We start from the raw sequence: 22,537 nt of genomic DNA on the forward strand, positions 1-22,537 counted from the left end.
CCAGAGGGGCGCACAATGAACCCCGCGGCCGCGGCCCCGCCGCCGGGCCAGCAGGTCATCCACGTCACGCAGGACCTGGACACGGAGCTGGAGGCGCTTTTCAACGCGGTGATGAACCCCAGGCCCAGCTCCTGGCGGAAGAAGATCCTGCCCGAGTCCTTCTTCAGGGAGCCCGACTCGGGCTCGCACTCGCGGCAGTCGAGCACGGACTCGGGCGGGCCCGCGCCGCGCCTGGCGCCCGTGCACGTCCGCTCGCACTCGTCGCCCGCCTCGCTGCCCGGCGCGGGCGCGGCGCCGCCGCACGGGCACCTCCGGCAGCGCTCCTGCGATGTCACGGACGAGCGGCCGCTGCCGCCGGGCTGGGAGATGGCGCTCACGCAGACCGGGCAGCGCTACTTCCTCAAGTGAGTGCGGCGGGGAAGCGGCCGGGGCATCGCGGGGCGCGGGCTGGCCGCAGGGCGGCGGGGTGGCCTCGGCTCCGGGCTGTGTGCGCCGTTCCGGGGGCAAATCCCTTCCCGGCGGGAGGAGAGAGGCAGGGAGATGTCCTGCCGTATTTGTTGATAACGAATTTCTTTCCTGCTTGGCCACACGTCCGAGATTCTGAAACTTTTTTGAGAAAAAGTTGAAAGCCAGTTATTTCAGGGACTTTCTGGGACGTGGGAGCAGAGCTCCGCATGCCCGTGAGCTGCCGGAGGTGGAAGGGGCTGTGCGTGGGTGGGAGCTGCCCGGCCCGGCCCCGGCCGCTGTGTCTGAAGCATCCCCGTCCGCGGGGACGCGCAGGAGCCGCCTGGTTCAGCGGCAGGCTTTGGCAAGTGTGGCAACACAACTGCCGATATCTCTTCTGGCCAGTCATTTTCGCCAGAGTTTTATTTATGACAATTGACGCTTGATTCAAAGCCGTTTAATAGGCCTGAAAATACGTTATAGCTGTAGTAAGTGGTAAGGCAGCAGTGCCTTATTTTGGTAGATTCTGTAAGTCAGCCACAGATTCATTGCAAACTAAGTCGTACTGCATTAACTTGGTAAATAAGATAAAATGTTTGCTAATGAAATAAAACATTTACTGATGAAGCATCTACCTGAGGATATTGAGGGAGTTAAACTGCCGGGGCTCCAGGACGTCATTTACTTGCTCACAACAGCCTTCTTGTTCAGAAGAGTAAAATCTTGAGTTCACATGTGTTCACCCATGTGTGGGTATTCGGCCCTCATAAATGTCATAGAAACAGTGTGTGAGGGGAAAAAGAGACAAAACTGTTGAAAAAAGTGAAAAAAAAATTGCTTGATTGTATAATGATTTCTTTGCCTTGTGGGTTTGGAATCTCTAACGGATTACTCAAGAGCCCAGTCTCTGAATAACTCTGCAGAGTTTAGATTTTTTGCCTTTTGTCACACTAGGAGCTAACAGCAAAGCGTGTAAATGCTTTTCTGTATGTCACTGTACGTTGTTTATGATACTGTGTGCATGTGTCCCAGGGTCCAAACTTAGAAGTGTGTTATTAATCTGGTTTATCACCTAAATGAGAAGACCTCATGTCTCTGCACTTTGCATATATTTTTGTCAGTAGAACAAGCTACAGAGAAGTAGCTGACTGACAGGAACAGTGTAACAGACCATTCATAAATAATTATTCAATATAAATTCTTGCTAGGGTTTGGCTAGGGAGTGTTTTCAGATACCTCTGGCTAAAAATTGCATAATATAATCTTTGTATGCTCTGTGTCTTTTGACTAATATCAAAATGAGCTCATGTGGTTTCACCTTCCTGTCATGCATTTCTGACCTAGAGACAAAGTCTTCCAAGTCAATGGATTCTTGTTGCTTAGGCCAAAAATAAAAGGCCTTTAGTAAATGGAAAGCTTAGGTAAAAGACTCCAAGTGGTTTTATTTTTTTTTCCTAATCGTGTCAACAGTAATACTCTGATTAATAACATCCTTTTAAATATAAAATATAATATGCATTGTGCATGTAATTTCTTACCTAAGTTAATATTTGTTTTATTTCCCCAGTTTTATATGTCCAATAGAACTTCCCTCGTTTATATAAAAATTAATTGGAATAATGCATTTCTTTGTACCTTTAATGTATTTTGTTATGCCCCAATGCTTTGGGGAGTAATATTTAGCAATAAAATGCTCTCATGTGAATGATAGTATTTTACAAATGGTGTAATATTCTTCAGGTGAAAATACAATTTAAGATTGATTATGGGAAGCAGCATTTAAAGCTGTGTGCACTAAAATAATAGGTGATGTGCTAAAAGTCATATTTGATTAAACTAGGCATACAAAGTTACATTTCCCTATACTCAAGGGAAAAAAAAGCCATTGCTTTCCAGCATAATGATAAAGATTTGTTTCTTGGCATTAGCAAAATAAATATTGAGAAACCAATTAAAAGTAAATGGACATAATAGGTCCTATTAAAGCTTTTATTATCTGTTGAAGTTTAGAATGCAGTTTGTTGTATTAAAACATATTTTAAATGATTATTTGACAGAAGTACTAGTGTGAGTTTCAATGAACAGCGAGCTAACCTTGTTGATGGGGAGCCAGCTACAACTTGAAGCAGTTGCAGTCCTGCATGTCAGTTCCTGCAGAAATTTTCTGGCTGTGACTGGAAGAAACATAAGTAGCCTGGGGACCACTCCACCCTGTAATTAAATACCAAACCACATAAGTGGGGGCTGGAAAACAGGCTAATGAACGCACACTTGCAGCAATGTTATCTAAAGCATTTTTCTGTGTGAGCCTGTGTGGAAAAAAATGTAAGTGTGATTTATTTGTGATAAAAAGCATTTCTGTAGAGACTGGCCTACTGCCTGCTGTTAGGCCGTGAGCAGGGAATGTCAGTTGCATGTTGAACTACATGCTGGGCCATGTATACATATTCTGTAAAAAGAATGTTTCAAGTATTACTTTATACCAACTTAGTTTAGGTGGCGTAGCCTCATATTTCAAATGAAGACTGAGGGTTTCATATTTTCTCAATGTGTGTAGAGATCTTCTTGGTCAGACTCTCATAAACAGATTTGTGAAACTTTTGCCTCTGTTATCTTTATCACTGTTATTTTTAAAATGTTACAGTAAACATTTGCCATATCAGGGCATATTTGTCAGAAAGTTCTGCTCAGGGATAAGGAAGCTAATTACTTACAATATTTCATTTACTCAAAATGTTCAGATTTTTTCTTACTGGTTTCTGTTGGAATAGAACTTGATTTAACACAGAATCAATTTTATATCACTAAGTGTGTTCAGCAGGACAGCAGAAGAGTAACATAAATACTATAAAAAGTAGTACAAGTACAATGAAAAACTTTTTTCCTGAGAATGACAAAACAAATAGTACTAAGCTGAACTGCTGAAGTGATTTCTGATATGGTCTTTCCTTGAAAAGCATTTCTGTTAATTCTGTAGAGACTGTTGTTATTTTACTTTGGTAATTTACATTGTGCTTGGTCCTGTGCAGCATTTGTCATAGAGAAAGAGGCCGTGCATCCCTGCTGGCTTTGGCCTTGGCAGCAGAGAGAGACATTTCACACATCCATGGCGCTTTTGGAGCATTTAGTCCACACCTTAAGTGATTTTTTTTTGTTCCCTGTTTCCAGTGGGGCTTGGAGCCTGAACTCTTCCCCTTGACATTATTCCTTTATTAAAAATAAACTGTAATCTGCTAGACAGTACCAGGATGTATTATTGCCAATGGCTTTTATCCAAAATTGAGTGCATTAAAGAGTTCTTAACAGGCAAGAAGCTGTGATGCACCACTGAAGTTTAATTGTCAGAAATTCAACCATAGCTCACATTTATAACTCATTTTAGAGATACTTAAGAAGTTCTGAGATTGGAATGCACACATCAAAACTGAATTTTCAGCCTGTAATTGACAGCAGTAGGGGTCTGTTTGATTGCTCCTCAAGTGCTGATTTAATGTTGATGATGTTGGAGTTCCATTTAAAAGCTACCAGGGATCCATGAGCTGCTCCTCTCTGAATCTGGCAGTAGAACCAGCTACAGAGTTTCTGACAAAGGCTGGTATTTATTCATTTTCTGGTCCAGGATGGTGTCTTTCCATGATGAACAGATTGTTTTTTTCAGAATCTAAAAATCATGTCATCAGTGCTGCTTTAAAGGATTTGGTGGTTAATGTGGAGCTTAATAAAATCTGAGGACTGAAGGAGATATGGAATAAAATTGCTTCAGGGACGCATTTGATTTGCAGGATGTGATCCAGTTCCCCCTCCTGTTGAGTTTTCTGAGTTAGGATACAAGCTACATTTTGTACCCTAAAGTATCAGTGAAACATCAGTGAAGAAATCTTTAAGCAAGACTGCACTGACCCTAGAAGTATTTACAAGAATTTCCTTTGAGAAAATATTTAAGAAAACTCTTGTAAAGGGCTGTCCAGAAGCAGAATTTGAATTTTGCTGTATGCATTTCTAAATTATTTAAGGAATCAGTGGTAGCTGTCCTGTACAAACTACTGTGTTCATGTAGAATTTGATATATTGGACTTATGTACAATTTTAAGATAAAGAATTAATAATGTGTGCATGGAATTATTGGTTTAATGAAATTTGTCTTAAGTTAGTCCTTAGGCATAGTGTTAAACCCAAAGTCCTTGAGTACTTGTGCATTAATGGATAATAACTGTTATACAGTAATATCATTAGATGAGCTGAAAATACAATTGTTTTATGCCTTAACGATTAGGAAGTAGTAACAATTAGTATATTCTTAGAAAGATATCTATAGAATTGATGCAGGTGTTAATTACGAATGCTACCATGAAAACTAGACCTTTTCTCTGATCCCACCTGAAAGGGTTTTGTCTTTACAAATGGTTTGGGTTGCGCAAAGAAAGAAAATGAATAGTAGGTTTATTTTTATCATGTTAGTGAGCTGCTATAGTCAATATCTAAAAGCTGGTCTGCCTGACCATCTTTACTCCATAATTAGTAAATGACAGTGTGGAGAAATGTCTGCTTCTGAAGGTTATGGATGTGTTCAATTTTAAACAGGCTTGACAATATAGAATCTGTAAAGTCTGACTTTCAAGATTTTTGCTGTTGTTCACTCCTTCAGATAGTGTTGGAAGAGTCAGTGGTTGGGCTTTGGCTTGTTTCCTTTTGGATGCTTTGGCTGAAGTTGAGCATTTTGTCTTTTTGATGTCAGGGCCTATTACAGGACAAGAGCTTCTTTGTCACAGTGTTTGGTGCTCCGGGACCTTGCTTGATTGGCAGATACAAATTGTATCAAAGCAATTAAATCCGAAGGAAATGTCATGTAGGCTGAATTTCAACATAAAGACTTGTGGCATTTTCCCTCTTCATTTAGGGAGAGAGAAGTCAGCATGATGTAGGGTGGAGATATTTGGGGCTTATTTGTTTCTTTGCTTGTTTGTTTGTGTATCTTTTTATTTTCTTTAACTCAAAGTCCAGACCTAGAGAACTCTTCAAGAATGGAAAACTTGGGAACACTGCACTGACCTGCAGTTTTCCCTACCTATGACTGTTTTAAAGGCAAATGTGATGGAAGCTGCACTGCAGACAGACACAGACTTGCTAAGAGAATTGAGCAGAATATATTGTGTTAAAACTGAAATAATTGCTTAGAGTGTCACCAGACAATAATGCAGTATAAAGGGAGATGCGAAAGAGGAGTTGGCTGCTGGCATGTCCTCGAGGTTCACAGCATGTGCATCAGCAGTCACAGCACAAGCACAGCAGCAGCAGAGCTGCAGGTGCAGACACAGCTTTTCCTGCAGGGACTTGTTGCTCTCATGTCTGCTGACCCCTCTCTGTTTGCATGATCAAAATGTTCCTTTTTGCTTATTAGGTGTTGCTCTGTCCCTGATAATTTTTGGATTCATTGTTCTGACAGTCTTCCAGGTTAGAGACTAGCAGGACGCTTCCATGGTACTTTTGAGTTTTTCTTGTGCCTCAAGTAATCATTTTTTCCTACCTGTGATCAATTTTCCTTGTCTGGCTGCTGGGTTTTTTATTAAATGTTCTACATTCCTGTTTTCCAGTGATGGATTGGTGAGAAAAGGTGTAAGCATTACAAAATGCAGTAATAGTCCTTCGTCAAGCAATTATTGAAGATGTCGCTTGAACTGTGAGCCTTAAATTTTGTGTGGGCTTTTAAAGAAGTTTTTAAAACTTCTTGACTGATGTATTTTCCTAGTTTTCACTGTCTCTGTGAGCGCAGCAGGAAGTGGGAATGGTTGGGAGCTGACCTGGGTTGGAGGAAACGCGGTTCCTGTTGTGCTGCCGACCGCGGCTCTTCGGAAATGGCGAAATTTCCCTGGCCCTTCTTTTCTGGGCTTCGTTTCAGCATCTGTTCTTGGCCGTGAAAAACTTCTGTGTATTGAAACAGGCAGCGTACAGTAATAAAATATTGCTTCATGGATGTTGTTTCTTACCATGCAAGCTTTTACACCCCTTTGTGTTCCCATGGATCAGCGCAGACTTTATCACCAGAATATCACAGGCAGTTGCTGGTGATTCCTGATTGATTGCTGCCAGCAACAGGAGTTCAAAATCCCTGAAATGAATACAGATTGCTCTTTGAATACACTTCTGCCACTGGCAAAAGCTAGCTGTATTTTGTACTGACTGCAGCAACTCCCGAAAGGCTTTTGGAGATAGAGCACATAGAGATATGTACAAGGAAGGCACCTTACCCAGCTGGAGTTTGTTAGATTTTCAGACCATATTTCCAAAGGTCTCTTCACCCGATAAAATCATCTGACCAATGTGGGCTGTAAGTCACCTTTTTTAGAAAATAATGAAAGAAAAAAAAGAACAAAACTGAATTGTTGGGTGTTTGTTTGTTTGCCTAAGCAGCCTTTTGTAATCTTAAGGTGGAAATGGCAAAGTTGTTTTAGAAGTTTCTTAAAATCCTGTATTTTCAAATGCTTCACGAATAGAAGTGAGTGCCATATGAGAAAGGCTTTGGATTGTCTGCTTAGTCAGACTGCTTGAAGAAAAGCAGCGTTTTTTATTTTGGCATGTGCTCCATGTGGTTTGTCCCAGAGCACTCAGGCAGTTCCATCCTGTGGATGCCCATCCTGCCGTGCCCTCACCTGCACTGGACTCAAGCAAAGCAGGCTTTGAATCAGTAAATGAGTGCTGCAGTAAACCTGTGCTGTGTGGGCATCATCGTGCAGCTCTGTGGGGAATGTAGAAAAGGTTAGGAAGGCTAGCCTTTTGGAGCTGACAGACAGAATTTGGTGGGGGAATTCTTCACAGAAGGTTTTTTTTTTGATTTCACGTTTGGTTTTGATACTGCATTTCCCATTTCATTTTTACTTATTCTATTGTATATGTTTAAACAGAAATATAAGTGCTTTTGCTTCAGAGATTGGGTAAAATATTTTTTGCAAATGAAGCAAAATGAATGATGAAGAAAAGATGATGAAAAGAAATGCCTACTGTTACTTAAAATGTAATTTCTAAAGATATAAAGCAGGCTGAATTGTATTGGCATATCAAAACTGAAAGTTTGATGTGAGTGAAGTTTATGAGGAAATTGTGGATCACATTTTCATTTTGAATAAATGTTTGTCTCTGCAAACTGCAGCTCTAACTGGCCTGGCAGCCTTGCCAGCAGGAGGGGTGATGCCAGGGACTCTTGCCATCCCTTCACACTGCAGAGGATGTACCTGGTATAATGTATAATGTACATAAGGTATAATGCTTTGACAGCCATTCCTTTGATAAAGACTTTTCCAGTCATGGAATGTTATTTTCACAGATGCTGCCATCACTGTCTCTCTCAGCCCTGACATTACCAATAGTATGTTACAATATTAGATAAAATTTAATTTTTATTAGAAGTGGTGCGGGGCTGTACTTATTTATTCTGTGTTCTATAGTTTGCATTTTGTTTTTTGTCTGTTAGTGGAAGACTTTGTGGAAATGGAAAATCAATGAAATTATGCTACTGCAAAGGAGCAGATAATGTAAAATTTAATAACTAGAGTAAATGAGATTTCTAGTGAGACTATTTATAACTTCCTGAAAACTATTGATATGTAGAAGAAATTAAGGTTTTGTTAAAGATTTAGCAGTGACACTAGTCAGTAAAGGTGTATATGTTACAAAACATACTTTTTCAAAGCTAGGAGAGCTCCTGGTTTGAGATTTGTAACTTTATAAAAACCTTAGCAATTTTAGTCCATAAGTCATGAATGAAAAAATAGCTCTTGGTGTTAACCAAATATATGAAGAAATCTTATTTTAAACGGTCATCCGCAGTGACTGGATAATTCACATTATTATGCTTATTTTGTTTCTGTGTTAGTCTTTCTTTGAAACAAAGGGAAGATCTAACGTTGATTCCATATACTCCATTTAGTTATATATATCTTGTGAATTATTGTGAAATTTGGCACGATGTTCCGTTGCCCAACATCTGGCCGAGGGGTTGTGCTGCCCTGCAGGTCCCTGTTTTGTATTGCAGGGTGGAAATGAGGGAGCACTCTGCTGCAGCAGAAGTGGTGTCAGGCGCTGGGCATTCCAGGAAGCAGCTCCTGTGCTGATTCTCTTTTCAAATAATTGCTAAAACTTAGGTATTGGAATGATCCTGGTGTTTACGCTGTATATTTATGGTCAAATGCTGCTCAAAACATTCACTAAATGTTGAGGTTTTTGCACAGTATTTTTTTAGCAATCACGACAGATCTTCCTTGTAACTGAGAGTAGGACAATAAAGGGCGAAAGAGCATAAGTTTGCAGATAAAACAAACTGGGATGAAGTTAAGACACAGAAGCACTGTCAGTTTCCATTTTGTGCTGCTTTTCCTGCAGATACAGACATATGTTTGCATTTATTTGAGTCATTTTGTGGTACTGCCTGGTTTACTTTACTGAAAGCATGCCTTCTACTGAGGATATTGTCTCATGAACATTTCCTTTTTCTGTCAGGAGGCTTCTACTAGAACAATATTTTCAGTGGTCTTTTTTTATCTTAGAGAAACAAATGCCTGATTCATTTTTCTAGAAAAAACAGGAAGCTGTGAAGTAGACAGACTGGAAAAGAAATGCATGCTGTTACCTAAAATGTAATTTCTAAAGGTATGAAGCAAACTGGAAGTAAGTCTGTTAGATTCTGAGGGATATTAGAGTTTCACTGTTTTTTCTCCTACTATCCGGACCTCATGTGAAGAACAATTTAAGATGATCTTGTTAAAAAAACCCCAAAACCCAAAAAACACTCACTCATATGAAACTTCAGATGAAAGCAGTTTCAGTGCAGCAGCCTCTGCACTTTTGTGAGTGATGTTTTCTGTGCCCTTGTTCAGTATTGCTGCACTGGGTCTGACAGATTTTCAGCACAACTACTTTTCAAAGCAAGAGAAAAGACCAAATGGGGAGATTGAAGTAGGGAGTTCTTTGTGTCATGTATGAGGTTGAGATATTTCTTAAATAGAATGACATGATTAATGGATAAAATGTTCCAATTAATTGTAATAGACTGAAAAGCCCTGCATATTCATAATCAGGTTACTAAGCGTGGCTCTTTTTTTTTTTTTTTTTGATTGGTTGTTTTTTCGTTTTGTTTTGGTTTTTCTTACTATAGAAATGATTGATCCTAGAGGCAGATTATTCTCAGATTTGCACGCAGATTTGTTATTATGACCTTCGTGGGTGCTGGAAATATCCACAGACATTTTGCGCCTGTAAAAAGCAAAATGACTGCATGTTGAAAGGGAAGATTACAAATCCCACACCACAGAAATGTCTGCAGTGGGACCATGGTTCCCAAGCATTAACTCAGTGGTGAGGTGTTGATGCTGTATCCCTGGTCCTAGGCTGGACCTTGCTGTGAATAATCTGGTCCTCCATCCCTGGACCTTTGCTACTGTTCTTTTCTCTCTGGGAGCTGTTGTCTTTACTGTTGCTGTAAATACAAAAATTAGAAATTATTGAAAAATTATTCCCTTAGCACAAGCATTGTGAAAATTTGAAGATTTGTCTTTCGTGTCCCCCATGATAGAGGCATGCATCCTAAGGAAAAGTCAAGCTAAAAGACTTCTGTTATTCTCACATTTTGTGCACTGACAAATAGGAGATGAACTTCCTCAGAGCTATAATGAAACAGCTCTGTTGAAAATATGTGAAGTTCAGTTTTGGCATCTGTAGATAAGTAAAATACCGTGTGGAAAGATTATCTTGACTCTGTTTATAAAGCACCTGCACAGTGCAAAGCCATCAGCAATGCTTCCCTCTTATTTGAAGTGGTGTTTTTTTCTTGATGACTGTACTAGGAACAGCAGAGAAGAAGAAAATTCTGAACTAAAATTCCTCTTGGGGGCATATGGAAAGAACATATCACTGCAAGAATTCCATCTGATACAGACCTGAATTTTTCCTGGCTCTGTTGGGCAGGTCCCTGTTGTGGCTTGCATCTCAGGTACTGGCAGAATGGAAATGTTTTCTAGTCATTCCGTTTTTTTTATCAAAAAGAAAAGTTGCAAAGGTGTTTCATCATAGGGTCTTTGAGACAAAGCTATGTCAGTTTTTAAGGTTTAATTTATATGTGACATTTTACATAAACCACAGCTTCAAAAAAAAAATTATTTAATGTTAGCTCCTGAGAGTTTGCAGTTTACAATTGAATTATTTCTTTGAGACATTAGAATAACTATTCCTTTGATAGTGTAATTCTAGATGGCATATGCAAGAGTCTTGACCTGCCAGATCATCTCTGCTAGGCCTAAATAAATCTTGAAAATATTTAAGTGTGCTTTCACTTCATGCTTATTATTTAAAGTAATCTAAAGCAAGAGGATGATCTCTTTAAACATAGATGAGGCATGCATAATTGTTCTTCAGTTCACATAGCTTTTCTGTATGAGGCCAAACCTCAGATATCTGGGCTAACTGTGCCAGGAAAAGGGCTACTACCAATTTAAATCCAGGGCTGATGAACGACACACCTCCTGCTGCTCAGTTTTGGTGCACTGGGGATAGGACACGAGGGTTGGTGAGAGCTGCGTTGGGGGAGCTCAGACTGGGCTGAAGCTCTGCCCTGAGCGCCGTCAGACACTGGAGCAAACTCCCAGCAAGAGCCCCCAAGCCCATTGCTGGTCAAAAAGTGTCTGGATGGCTCTCAGATAGCTGGTTTCACTTTTGAGTTTCCCCTTTGGATAATCCTCATGGGTCCTTTCCAGCTCAGGATATTATATGTTTCTATTAAATAATTCTGCATTTATTTAATAAGAAGTCCAGTTGAAATACGGGGAGACTTTTTCAGGTAAGAAGCTGGTCTGAAATATTTCATTCCTACTAGATTTTAAAAACCAGATGTTGGGTACCAGATTTTAAAAGGTGTATTGGGAAATTTTACAGCACTTAGGACACTGCTTTTTAAATTCAATTTTTCAGTCAGTGTCAGCATTTTTTGTAGCTATGATACAACATTTTAGTATTAAAAAAAAAAATCACACCTTTTCTGTGGGTAGCTAACACTTTTCTCCAACCACTCCATATACACACACACACTCCACACTACTCCCCAGTCAAAATTGTATTTGTTAGCCCAGTTAAATGTCTAGGCTAAACATTGCCTGATCAGTCATTCTCTTGCATTCCTAAATAAATAGATTTAGGGACTGCATTTGACTTGCTAATAATACGTGGGATTTGTGCTGCCTCCATTTCACAGCATTATTCCCTTTGAGTACAGCACAGCGTATTCCTGTGACCTGTGCCCATCTTCTCATACCAGTAATCCTCAGGCACGTGTTCCTTGCACCCCATTAGTAAGATGCACCTACATTGCTAAACATCTGATATTTTTACAAATTTTTCTGAGCTTAAAGGGAAACCTTGCTTGCCAACCTTTCAATCTTAAAAATATTTATTTTCAAATAGACTCTGTTTGATTGGAATATTACTGCAGTGTCAGAAATTACATAAATTTCTTATGTTTAGCTAAATCGTATTTGAAATTCTGGTCTCATTTTTAAATTCTCATGTACAGAGAACACCAGTGCAGAACTGTCACCCTTCCTAAGCTCAGGTCAACTGTCAGTTTTGAGATACCGTTTCTTTATTTTGGAAATGTTTTGTTTGAGAAAAGACTTGGTCTTTTAACCAGCTCCTGCTTTTCGTCTGTTTTCCATGGCAAATGATCACGTTTCCCAACCATTTGCAAACAGTGACTGTCTGGCAGGATTTCCTGGATACACATTAGTTTTGAGATTTGAGTAAAAGGTCAACTTTGTGAACTCTGGCGATTAGTGTGGTTATTTGTCCTGCCTTTTCTTCCATGGGAACTAATCAGCTCATATGGAAGGTAGAAATAGCGTCCAAGAAAAACTCATCTGCTAGCTAATCACCTCCACCATGAATCATAATTAAAAAAATAATCCAAGTAGGACATCTCCTGACCTTTGTATACTAAAATTCTGAACAGCTGGAACCAATATGTTTGGAGTCAGAGTTTTGTAAGAAGCTTCTGAAAAAGTTATTCATAACCTGATCCCATTTTTGTCTCTTAGAGTGAGGTACTGAGGCCCTCGCAGCACATCACTCCGAGCTGTGTGAACAGAGAGAAGTGGATAGCTATGCTGACTGTGAAAAGAACCATTTCTTTTAGACCTTTTTTTTTAATATTCTAAGCTGATCCTCAAAATTAAGAGGGTAATAAAAACAGATAAGCCAACAGATATTTATAGAAGTTTGACCAGTTTTAATTTGTTTCTTGTGACTCCACTGAAAGAAGCAATGGGATTTTTCTTATGTGCATATGCCATGTAGGAGATTGAAGCCATAGAATTTTTTCCATGTTGTGAGGGAACCCTCTAAATGGGCAGTAGGGAACAGTAGAGAAGATGCTGATGTTGATAAAAGACATGGTTTTATCATTATTTGCATAGAATCCATCAGACATTTCTTCAGGCCTGAAAGTGGAGGGGTGTGTTTGAGTATCAGAAGTCCTAATGGATTTCTTAATCTTGTAGGGAAAGAGCCATGCTCCACATCCCTTAGCCCCAGCAGCTAAGTTTGGTTGATTGCTTTCCTTTTCCTCACCTTCTGAGGACTTAGAAAGAGGGCAACATTCTTTTCTACCTTTTGTCTGTTTAGGAATTATGTATCTCCTGAATCCTCTGTTTTCCTTGCTGTATTCTCAGTAGTGATTAAATGGCCCAAATGGAGGAAGTAAGATAAGTCCTGATGCATTCAAGGTCATGGTTGTCTCAGCATTCAGTTAAGTGAAGCAGACTTTTTCCTATTGAATTTATTTTGCGGAGGAAATGCCAGAGGCATCCTGATAGCCGCTTTCTCTGCCCGTGGTGTCTGGAGCCTTTTTCTGCTCTAGGAATGAGATGTGAAGGTTTTGGGTGTGTAGGGTTGGGCTGGAGGGGAGCAAGAGGCAGCTGTGCAAGCTGTTTAATGGACAGGTGTCAGGATGTCACCGGGGGCTCACAGAGACCTGAGGGGAAGCTTTTTCAGACCTTGCAGAAGGGCTTGGGCACAACAACTCCATCAAGTAACCATGTGTTCGTGTCCTTGTGTACATACTGCACATGGAAAAGGAATCTGTTTATTTAACTTTAAACACATGGGTTTGAAACAATGGTTCTTATGATTCTGTGATTAATCTGCATCATATAACACTTAAAAGGATAGCAGGGACCAAGCACCACAATTTGTGGTTGGATGGAAATAGAAGTGTTATGAATCATAAGCAAGTGAATAAAACCTCAGTGTTTACAGGTACCAGTCACAAAGTTGTTCCTGATGATATTTCAATCAGAAATTATTTTCTGTAATACTGAGAGATTTGAGCGGCTTGGTATTTTAAATAATTCTATCTACCTCATAACCACTATTGAGGCAGATAAATATAGACCCAAAATAATATTATTCATCTAAATTGTTAGGTCAGTGATATATTGAATTAAATTTTTTGCCTAATCAGTATGTTTAGTTGGTTATGTTTAGTTGGTTATGTTTTGCATTTGCTCTTTGGCAGACCAAGGTCTTATTTACAAGATATAAATCTTGGTCTGAAGAGTTAGGGATTTGGGTCATGGAAGGAAAAAAAAAATAAGTTAGTATCTAGTTTGGCTCTGCATGTCTGTTGTGCTGTAGCTATTGGCATTCATATTAAAATATAAGTATTGCTGTCTGTGAAGTTCAGGGAACAGAAATTATTTTGGCCTTTTTGGAGCTTAATAAATGTACTGACCTGAAGGCTGAGGTTGTGAGAATGATCTCTGACTGAGAGCTGCAGTACCAGGAACTGCTTTGCACAAATGTGTGCATTTTGAGCCAGTGTTCAGTTTCTAGTGATGGAGGATTGTCTGTTTGGCAAAGGTATTCCTCAAACCAGTCTGTGTTATTGTTTGGAAATCCTGACCAAGCAGTTCAGGAGCTTGTCACAGGAAAAAGTTGGAACAACTGCTGTGCATTTGTGGAAAGAAACTCTAGAGACTGTGGTAACAGCATTTTGTTTTCTTTTGAAGAAATGCTGTTTTCTGTATGATTTCAAAATCCGAAGGTAGGCAGGATTGCAGATGGGCCAACTTACAGAGTAGAAAATAGTTTTATTTCTGCAACAAAAACCTTTTACAGACGTGCACTTGAATATATTGCAATGATCTGAAGCTCTTAGCAAGTAATTATTCAAATTACAAAGGAAAACCAGTGCATAGTTGTTAGTTAAATAGCAAAATAGAGTCTTATTGGTATTATGAAAATTAATTAAACCCCCTAAATTCTCTGATTAAAAAGGCACCAGTACTAGGAAAAAACCTCTTTTAATTTTTTTTTCTTTTTTAGTGAATTTAATTTTTTTATGTTAATGAACATGCCAAAATGCACAATTAACAGAAACATTAACATTGATTTTCTGACAGACTCAGAAACCAAAACCTGAAATAAAAATTTTGATTACAGAGGAAAATTCTGAGACTAAATTCTGTGGAGTCATGCATTTCTCTGCCTCTGGCCAGTGCAGTAGAATATAATGTTAGGTATTTTTTCTATAACTTCAAAGGTATTTTGTGTCCTGTTTTGCTCTGGGTTGTTTTTCTATCCTACATCTTTTCTTGCCTGGGGAAGATTTTCAATGTGTCCTTTTAAGGGCACTGCGTAGTTGAAGGGGGAGTTCTTGTTTTTGCATCCATTTCTACTAGAATGCAGAATATGTTAAAATAATAACAGTTTGTCTAGAAATGCCACCTTGGTAGTCAAGGAGTGTTTATTAGGTTGGGCCACTTCTCCCATTCTTGTTACAAGACAGCACCAATTTATGTTTTATGTATGCAAACCCTGATTGTTGATAAATATGGTCCCTTTTGACATGGATTTAATACTGGTAAAGTGAGACATTCACAGCAAGACCTGGTGATAGCCCTGTAGCTCAGGTAGAGGACAGATAGAACCTTTCATTTTATAACCTGTTCAACAATTTCGGAAACTGCACGCATCTGAAAATGTCATGTATTGCTCACAAAAGAACGCTTTGTCTTCAAATTGCTACATATTCCCCTAAATAAAATAAACAAGGTTTTAATAAAATCATAATATGTCTCTTTAAATATGAGTTGCTACAGGCACTCATCACGTAAACAAATGCATTAATGCTATTATATACTGTATACTTTAAAAAACCCTAAGAATGTTCTATATAATAGCTTCATTCAATACCTTCTTTTTCATTCTCTCAAGAATTGGGATTTCATCCAAATTCTAAATGTTAAGTTGTCAATAGAACTCAAAGGGTGTTTTGTTTCCATTTGTATAACTAGTTTAATGTTTTTTAAGGCCTCCATGTACACCAACAATGGAATCAGTCAGTTACAGGGGAGCTTAGCAGGACATTCTCGAAGTTCTCTTCACAGCAAATTATGCTGAAACTAATTTAGGAAAAGAGCAACTCTCTTCACTGAAGGAGTTACTTAGCATAGTGTAATAAATATTCAAATACAGATGTAATGTTCCAGCTTCAAGATCAGAGATGAGGATGAATACGCAACAGGAGAACAAAGTCCACGGTTCAATCAGTTTAATAATTACATTGGAGCTCCTTGTTAAAGCTTCATGTAATTTTCATGAAACATTACTGGTGTCTAAAAAGCAAGTGCCATGAATTGGATTAGCTCAAACTTGTGAGCTGGAGTTCTGCAGAGCATCACTTGAGCTCCCACAGTAACAAGTGGCTGAACTATTGAATGTTATTAATTTCTGTACTCTAAAGGAAAGTGATTGGAAAATACTGGATTTTATATTTGTGTGCTTTTAGTGATGTAAGGAATGATACATTCTCATTCTTCCCAACTGTGGAACAGCAGAAATGGAATCAGGAGCATGCATCTCTAAGCTCTTCCACCTAATAGCTATTTTAGTTTCACATGTATATACTGGGTACGTGATTTTTGCAAATTATTATTAACATTTTGGCTTTGAATAAGGCAAAATTTTGTCCATTCCTCATTAACAGTGAGTAATGTTGGCATATAATTAAATTGCTGAGGCAGCTGTTTGGGCTGAGCCTTGGTTGTTTTGAGGTGTCTGTGGGGGCATCTTGAGTGCTTTGCAGCGGCTGTGGACACACTGGGTGCACTAAAACCTTAGTACAGCATGTGACTTTTGATGTCTGATTTTGGTGTAAAATGAAAATACTGCTGTAGATTTTTGTTAATCTCTCCCATGTTTTCCTTCTCTGTCAAAAATCACAAGAGCAGAGCTGACTGTGAAATTGGCTGACGCTGTCCCAGCCATTTCACAGCTGATGCTGTCCTGGCTAAAGGGTACTGTTGAGAGCAGTGGCCTGGCCCTGTCCTCCTCTTTTCAAATATTTTTCTCCATTTTCTTCACATGGGGCTGCAGGCTCAGGCAGATCACTCTGTTGATGTATCTGAAACGACCAGCAGGATTTTGAACATAAAAGCAATACGTATTTTGTAGATTCAGGGGCTAGATGTTTCAAAGTACTCCCTGAAGGTGCTGAATGCTGTTAAATATCTTGTACCCCTGATCTGTAGAATGGGGATAGCCTAGCAAAACCTAATGAAGTTTCACTGTGAGGATTTTCTCATTATCTTTTAGAGACAGTTTATTACACTTGTCAGTAGAGCAGAGTTTGAAAATTTGGCAGTAGGTTTGGGATGAAGCTGCATGTTAGTTTAAGAAAATACTTCATAGTGCATCAGAAACAGAGCCTTTGAATAGTGAAATGCACTTAGTGAGTAAGACAGGTGCTCTCCAGAAAAAGCGTGTGATTAGATAAGTAACTGTGGTTTTACAGTGCATGACTGCAAGGGAGTGAAGAGAAGCTAGCACTGAGTTAGCTGTGTTCATTGTGCTAAACTTTCCACTCACATTTTTTGGGTAATGTGAATATAATCTGAAAAAAAGTCTGAGACAAGTGCCAACCTAATGACATTGATGCTTTGTCTGCACAGTCTGGCATGCAAACTGTTGATGCCAACCAAGAATTTTCTCCAAACGTTTTCTGTGTGGGCTCATGCCAGCGTGAAGCTCATTGTCTTTAGCAGGATGTGATTCAGATCATAATTTAACTCGGTCCCATTTCCACTTAAGTTTGAATTTAAAAGAGCTGTAAATGAGTTACAAGCCTGTATAAAAATCAGGCTGACCTACTGAAATTGTAGGATTTTCAAGCGCTTGTAGGAGAAGTGACTGTCTCTTCCGTGTTTGCAGGTAGCTCCTACATCACAGGCATGGCTGCAGTCTGCCTAGAGAGTTAAAGTTATCAAATGTACAGGTGCATGAGTAACATTAGGTCATGGTGCTGTACTTCCCATGAAGTCTTTTCATGTTGTAATGAGAGCAGAGCTTCGCTCTTGAAATTTTCCAGTCTGTGGTGAGAGAAGGGGAAAAGCAGCGTTGCAGAGGGAGGCATCTAAGGACAGAACACTGTATTCTCATGCAGTTGTTGGACCACGTCCTGCCTTTCCCAGCAAGGGGCATTCATTCACAGATTGTCTTTCAATATCCAGGAAAACACATAGCATATGTGCAGGTGTTTTTATAAGAGGTAATCTAAAATGTTTCTCACCAACTGATTTCTAGCGAACAGTGAATGCCTCCTGCGTGTGGATGAGCAGGATGGCAGTAGCAGAAGGGCACGGCCAGGTCTGCAGGGCTGGCAGGCGCTGGCACAAGGTGACCTTGGTGGGACAGGCAGGGGCAGTGCTGAGGGGGACAGGCTGTGTTTGCTCTGCCACAGTTGCTGTGGCGTCCCCAGCCAGTCCTCCCACCAGCCCCAACAGCTGCCATGAGCTGCTGTGAAGTACCACCTAATTATAGCATTTTCCTGATCCTCTTGATCCCCTTCCGAGATTCCTGGTCCTACCCTTGGCCAAACTCACCGGCCAAAGGCAAGGGCCCGTGAGGGTGTGACAGTGGCACCCCTGCTCTGCCATCCTTAGGGAGGAGCTGTTCCCTGGTCAGCAGTGGCTTTGGAGGTCTCTAAATGTCCCAATAAGTGTAACTACTGCTGGTAAGCATTTAGGCTGGTTTCACAGTGCAGTGGCATGTGAAACAAATTCCATTAGTTTCTGGGAGAATTGGAGGTGTGCACATACGGTAATTGTTTCTAAAGCTAAAAATCATTCCCATTCACATCTTGCGTTTTCCTTCCCATGACTGTAAGAAATAAAAGATCACATAAAAAAGAATACTAGAGGTAAGTTTTTTAAGAAGTAGATGGTACTAGACTTTTACAGATGCCCAATATTCTGTGGGTTTGTACACAGTTCCCTTTTGGCTGCCGCATCCTGCATGATGGTGATTACTGGAATAGTGTGGGGCTTGGCTCTGGTTGTAGTTTTACCAGAAATTGCACTGCAGTACCCTGAGCAAGCTCAGACAATAGACTCAAATGTTGTGTCCCTGAGGTAATTTTCTTAAATTTAAAAACCTTCCCATCGGTATAAAGGCGTATCTTCCACATCACGCAGTGTCAGAGCAGTGTGAATGGCCCCTGCCTTCCAGTACACTTCCTTTGTGCGCTGTTTTTGTTGACGGGGAGCAGAGGGACACAGAGGAGGTTGGGCAGTGCCGTGGCTGTGCTGCAGGAGATGCAAACCGATTTCCCAACGTTTGCTTTGGGTGGCTGGAGGTGCTGCAGGGCAGGGTGAGCGGCGTGTCCCTGCGGGGCCCTGAGTCAGAGCCGGGCCGTGCGGGGTGAGTCACCGCCTCCCCCTCGGCAGAGCTTGGCTCTGATGTGCTCGCTCGCACAGCCCACGCTCAGTGCCCGTGTCTAAGCCCCTTTGGTAAAGTGCCCTGTTGGAATATGGCTCCCAATATTACCAGTTAGATAGTGCCTGGGCCAGTCTGACAGTACCCCGAAAAAGCTTCACACTGTTGGTCGAGCTCCACGGTTGTGTTACTTGCGGTGATAGTGCACTCACAGAATAATCAGTTTGTCTTTCTCAGCTCCCCTACAACCTTTTTAGATAAGTTGCTCTGAATTTCCTAATACCAAAAAAAACAAAACAAAACAAAAAAATCACGAAAGAAAGGTCTGAAAATAGAGCCCACTGAGATGCATTGGTTGTTGGAGTGCACAGAAGCAGAAAGAGAATTGGTGTCCCTAGTGCTGGTGCTGCTGATTCAAACTCACTGAGACGTCTTGGCAAGGCCGCGGTGGGAGTCAGGGATCGGAGCCTCGCAGTTACAAAATGCAGGACAAAGCAGCAGCACAAATTCAGAGGAACGCTGACATTTCAAAGCAGGAGACTGACACCCAAACAGGCGGCATTTAACAAAGGGCTAAGGTGCAACAGGTGGAACAGAATCCTGAAGTCTGGGTAAAATACTCAGCTGTTTACATCTGAGCTTTGGTTTAATTTTCCTTTAATGAGGGTCGACTGTTGGGATACAATTTTGTTGTATTGGAGCCCTGCAGGACTTTATGTATGGGAATGCCATGATCTGAGCAGGCTGGAGAAGCTGTTATGGTAGCATGTTCTCTGTCCTATTTGTCAGATTCTTGTGTGTCTCATTTGAGGTTTTTTATCATTGAGTTTGTAAATATTTAACTTTCCCTGATTTTATTGGAACATGTAAAATTCTTGTTTGCATACAGTCAGTCTCATCAGTCTCACTCGTGATGCAGAAACAGAAGCTAAAATGGACACCTCTGCTTTTCTGTTCTGCTTGTTTATGAACGAAGACCTTGTTGAGAAATGGCCAGCTCTGATATTAGGACTTACAATAATAAGAGATGCAAAAATTGCTTATGAAAAACTTGAAAGTGAGAACTTTAGTATGGATTTTGGGGCTACCTCGTTGTGTGTTGGAATATGCCTCAAATAAGAATCTTGTAAAAGTTATAGAAGTAAGTCGTAGAAGTTCTTTAATTATCTACATAGTTCCATTTCAATATTATAGATGAGGCAAGATATTGTTAAAGTTTGAGGCTCTGTGACTTCATGCACTGTATGCAAGAATTCTTATACTTGAAATATAAGAGTAAAGAGAATAAAAGCTAAAATGTAATAAAAATTTACAGTGACGGGAGAATAAATTTTAATGCATTAAATGTTTTAATCCTAGAGAGAAGCAATGGTGAGTGGTTGCATTGTGAATAATAACAAATACTCTAGAAGCTGTGAAGAAAGGAACTGACTCAGCAGTTTGAAGCTGAGTAACAATCATGTAAAAGTGTGATCTTCCATTTGAGAATTGTACATTAAATGCAAAATATTAGGAGAAGAAAATGGCTACAGACTGCATAAAGATGTCACATTTTTCTGTTCTTTAAAAAATGGTCTAGGTTCTTTTCTTTTTTAACTTCCTGTAATTCACACTATTTTTGGTAATACCCAAGATGTGCATCTCAATATAGACTGAAACTTGGTTGTGGAATTGGTCTGGTGATGAGCTGGGTGTGGAGTGGTGACAGCAGTGGTGGCCGTGCCACTGGGCTCTGCAAAAGCAATGATAAGTGTAAGATGGAGCTCAGCAAAAATTTTAGGGTGATCTTTTATGAAAGTTGAATCAAAATGGTTTTCCAGACACAGAATGTTTAAATTTTTATGCCTCTTGACATGTTCTTCTTAAAGACTTACCTCTTTGTGACAAAAGAGCTAACAGAGGAGAGCTCACTCCAGTGCAGACAGAACCTGGTTAGCTGGTTGGGCTTGAAGCCAGGCAATCCCCTGATAGACAGTAGGCTATTGATTGCTTCAACACACTTCCTTTTTCTTTCCTTGTTTCAAGTAGAATTACATGCTCATCCTGAAAATGCTTGTCCTGTTAAATTTCTTACAAAACAGATGCATTTCAGTGTAAACTTTCAGTTGCAACTAAACCATAGTTCTTTTACCACTGAATTCTGTGGCCAAACATATTTTGCAGGGATCATTGTTATTGGTACTTCACTGTAAAATTTATGTGGATTTGTGCATGACTCCACTGTTTTCGGGAGAATGCATGTCTATGAGTGTTTGCATACTGAAATGGTAGGTATGTTGTTAACTACATGGCAATAAAAACTCTTAGTGCCTTTACAGAGAAATTGGTGATTACACATGAGTCATAAAGCTGTAATCTGCCTGGTTTGGTAGTGGGAATATTTGCTGGTACTCTTGGAGACATAGTTTTCATAATGTGGAAAGCAAGAAAGCAGTTGGATTTGGCAAGACAAATACTTGTCTCTTCAATATTCAGGAAAATGACCATTGCTGAGTGAAGAATGGCCATACATTGTGTATTTAGAAAAACACTGCTAGGACAAGAGTAAACAACTTTCAGACAATTAAATAATCTGAAGATGAGTGTGTACTACAGATTTTCAGTACGACAATAGAATTTTTCAGTTGTTCAAATAAAAGTAATTATTCAGCAGTAGAGCAAAAAGAAATTAGAACAGCAGGGGCAGAAGATCAGAAGAAAAAGTGAGCAAGCAGATGATAGATAATTTCAAGTGGGTGAGGGTGAGATGACAAGGGCAGATGTGGAATAAGAAAACCAAGTAGGATTTTCATGACCTTATGCTTAACTGTGTAAATAGCACACCAGATATTTTATGTTAAGCTTGTATCTTTTCTTTCTCAGTCATATAGAAAAAATTACAACGTGGCAAGATCCTCGAAAGCCGATGAACCAGGCACTGAGTCACGTTAGCCACCGTCCTGCAGCCACGTCCACGCCGGCACCACAGAGGAGCATGGCAATGTCCCAGCCAAATCTCAGTGAGTACTGGGTGGCATCTCTCTGGTGAAAACACAAAGGAGATGCGAGAGACACCTTCTGATTTGTTTGTCAAAGTAATTTTTGCTTCAAGAAGGTAGCTCTGATTCTGCTGTCTGACCTAACAGTATGTTCTCCCCTTCATTTACTTAATTTTCCCCTCTGTAGAGTTGGCAGCAAGTGAATTTGTACTGTTTGAGGAGAAGTTCTAACATCTTGTGATCTATTTTAGAGCCTCCGTGGCTTTTTGGCATAGTGTTAGACATAGAAAAATAAATTCTGTCTGTGCTTTTCTGTTCTGAGGTGGTATAAAACCCCCACAAGCCCTCCCTATCATGTCCAGGCTGTT

The 22,537-nt window shown here is 40.0% G+C and overlaps 1 protein-coding gene across 1 annotated transcript in view; it reads left to right on the forward strand.

Annotated features, from left to right (window-relative positions):
- The window catches only part of WWTR1 (WW domain containing transcription regulator 1), a 43,318-nt gene continuing 20,781 nt past the window's right edge, over nt 1-22,537 (forward strand). Inside the window, exons 1-2 of the mRNA XM_063167511.1 lie at nt 1-404; nt 22,054-22,190. Coding sequence (XP_063023581.1) covers nt 16-404; nt 22,054-22,190 — 526 coding nt within the window. The 5' untranslated portion in view covers nt 1-15. The remainder of the gene's footprint in view (nt 405-22,053; nt 22,191-22,537) is intronic.

The sequence above is a fragment of the Melospiza melodia genome, chromosome 12 (assembly GCF_035770615.1).
Source record: "Melospiza melodia melodia isolate bMelMel2 chromosome 12, bMelMel2.pri, whole genome shotgun sequence".
Classification (NCBI taxonomy): domain Eukaryota; kingdom Metazoa; phylum Chordata; class Aves; order Passeriformes; family Passerellidae; genus Melospiza; species Melospiza melodia.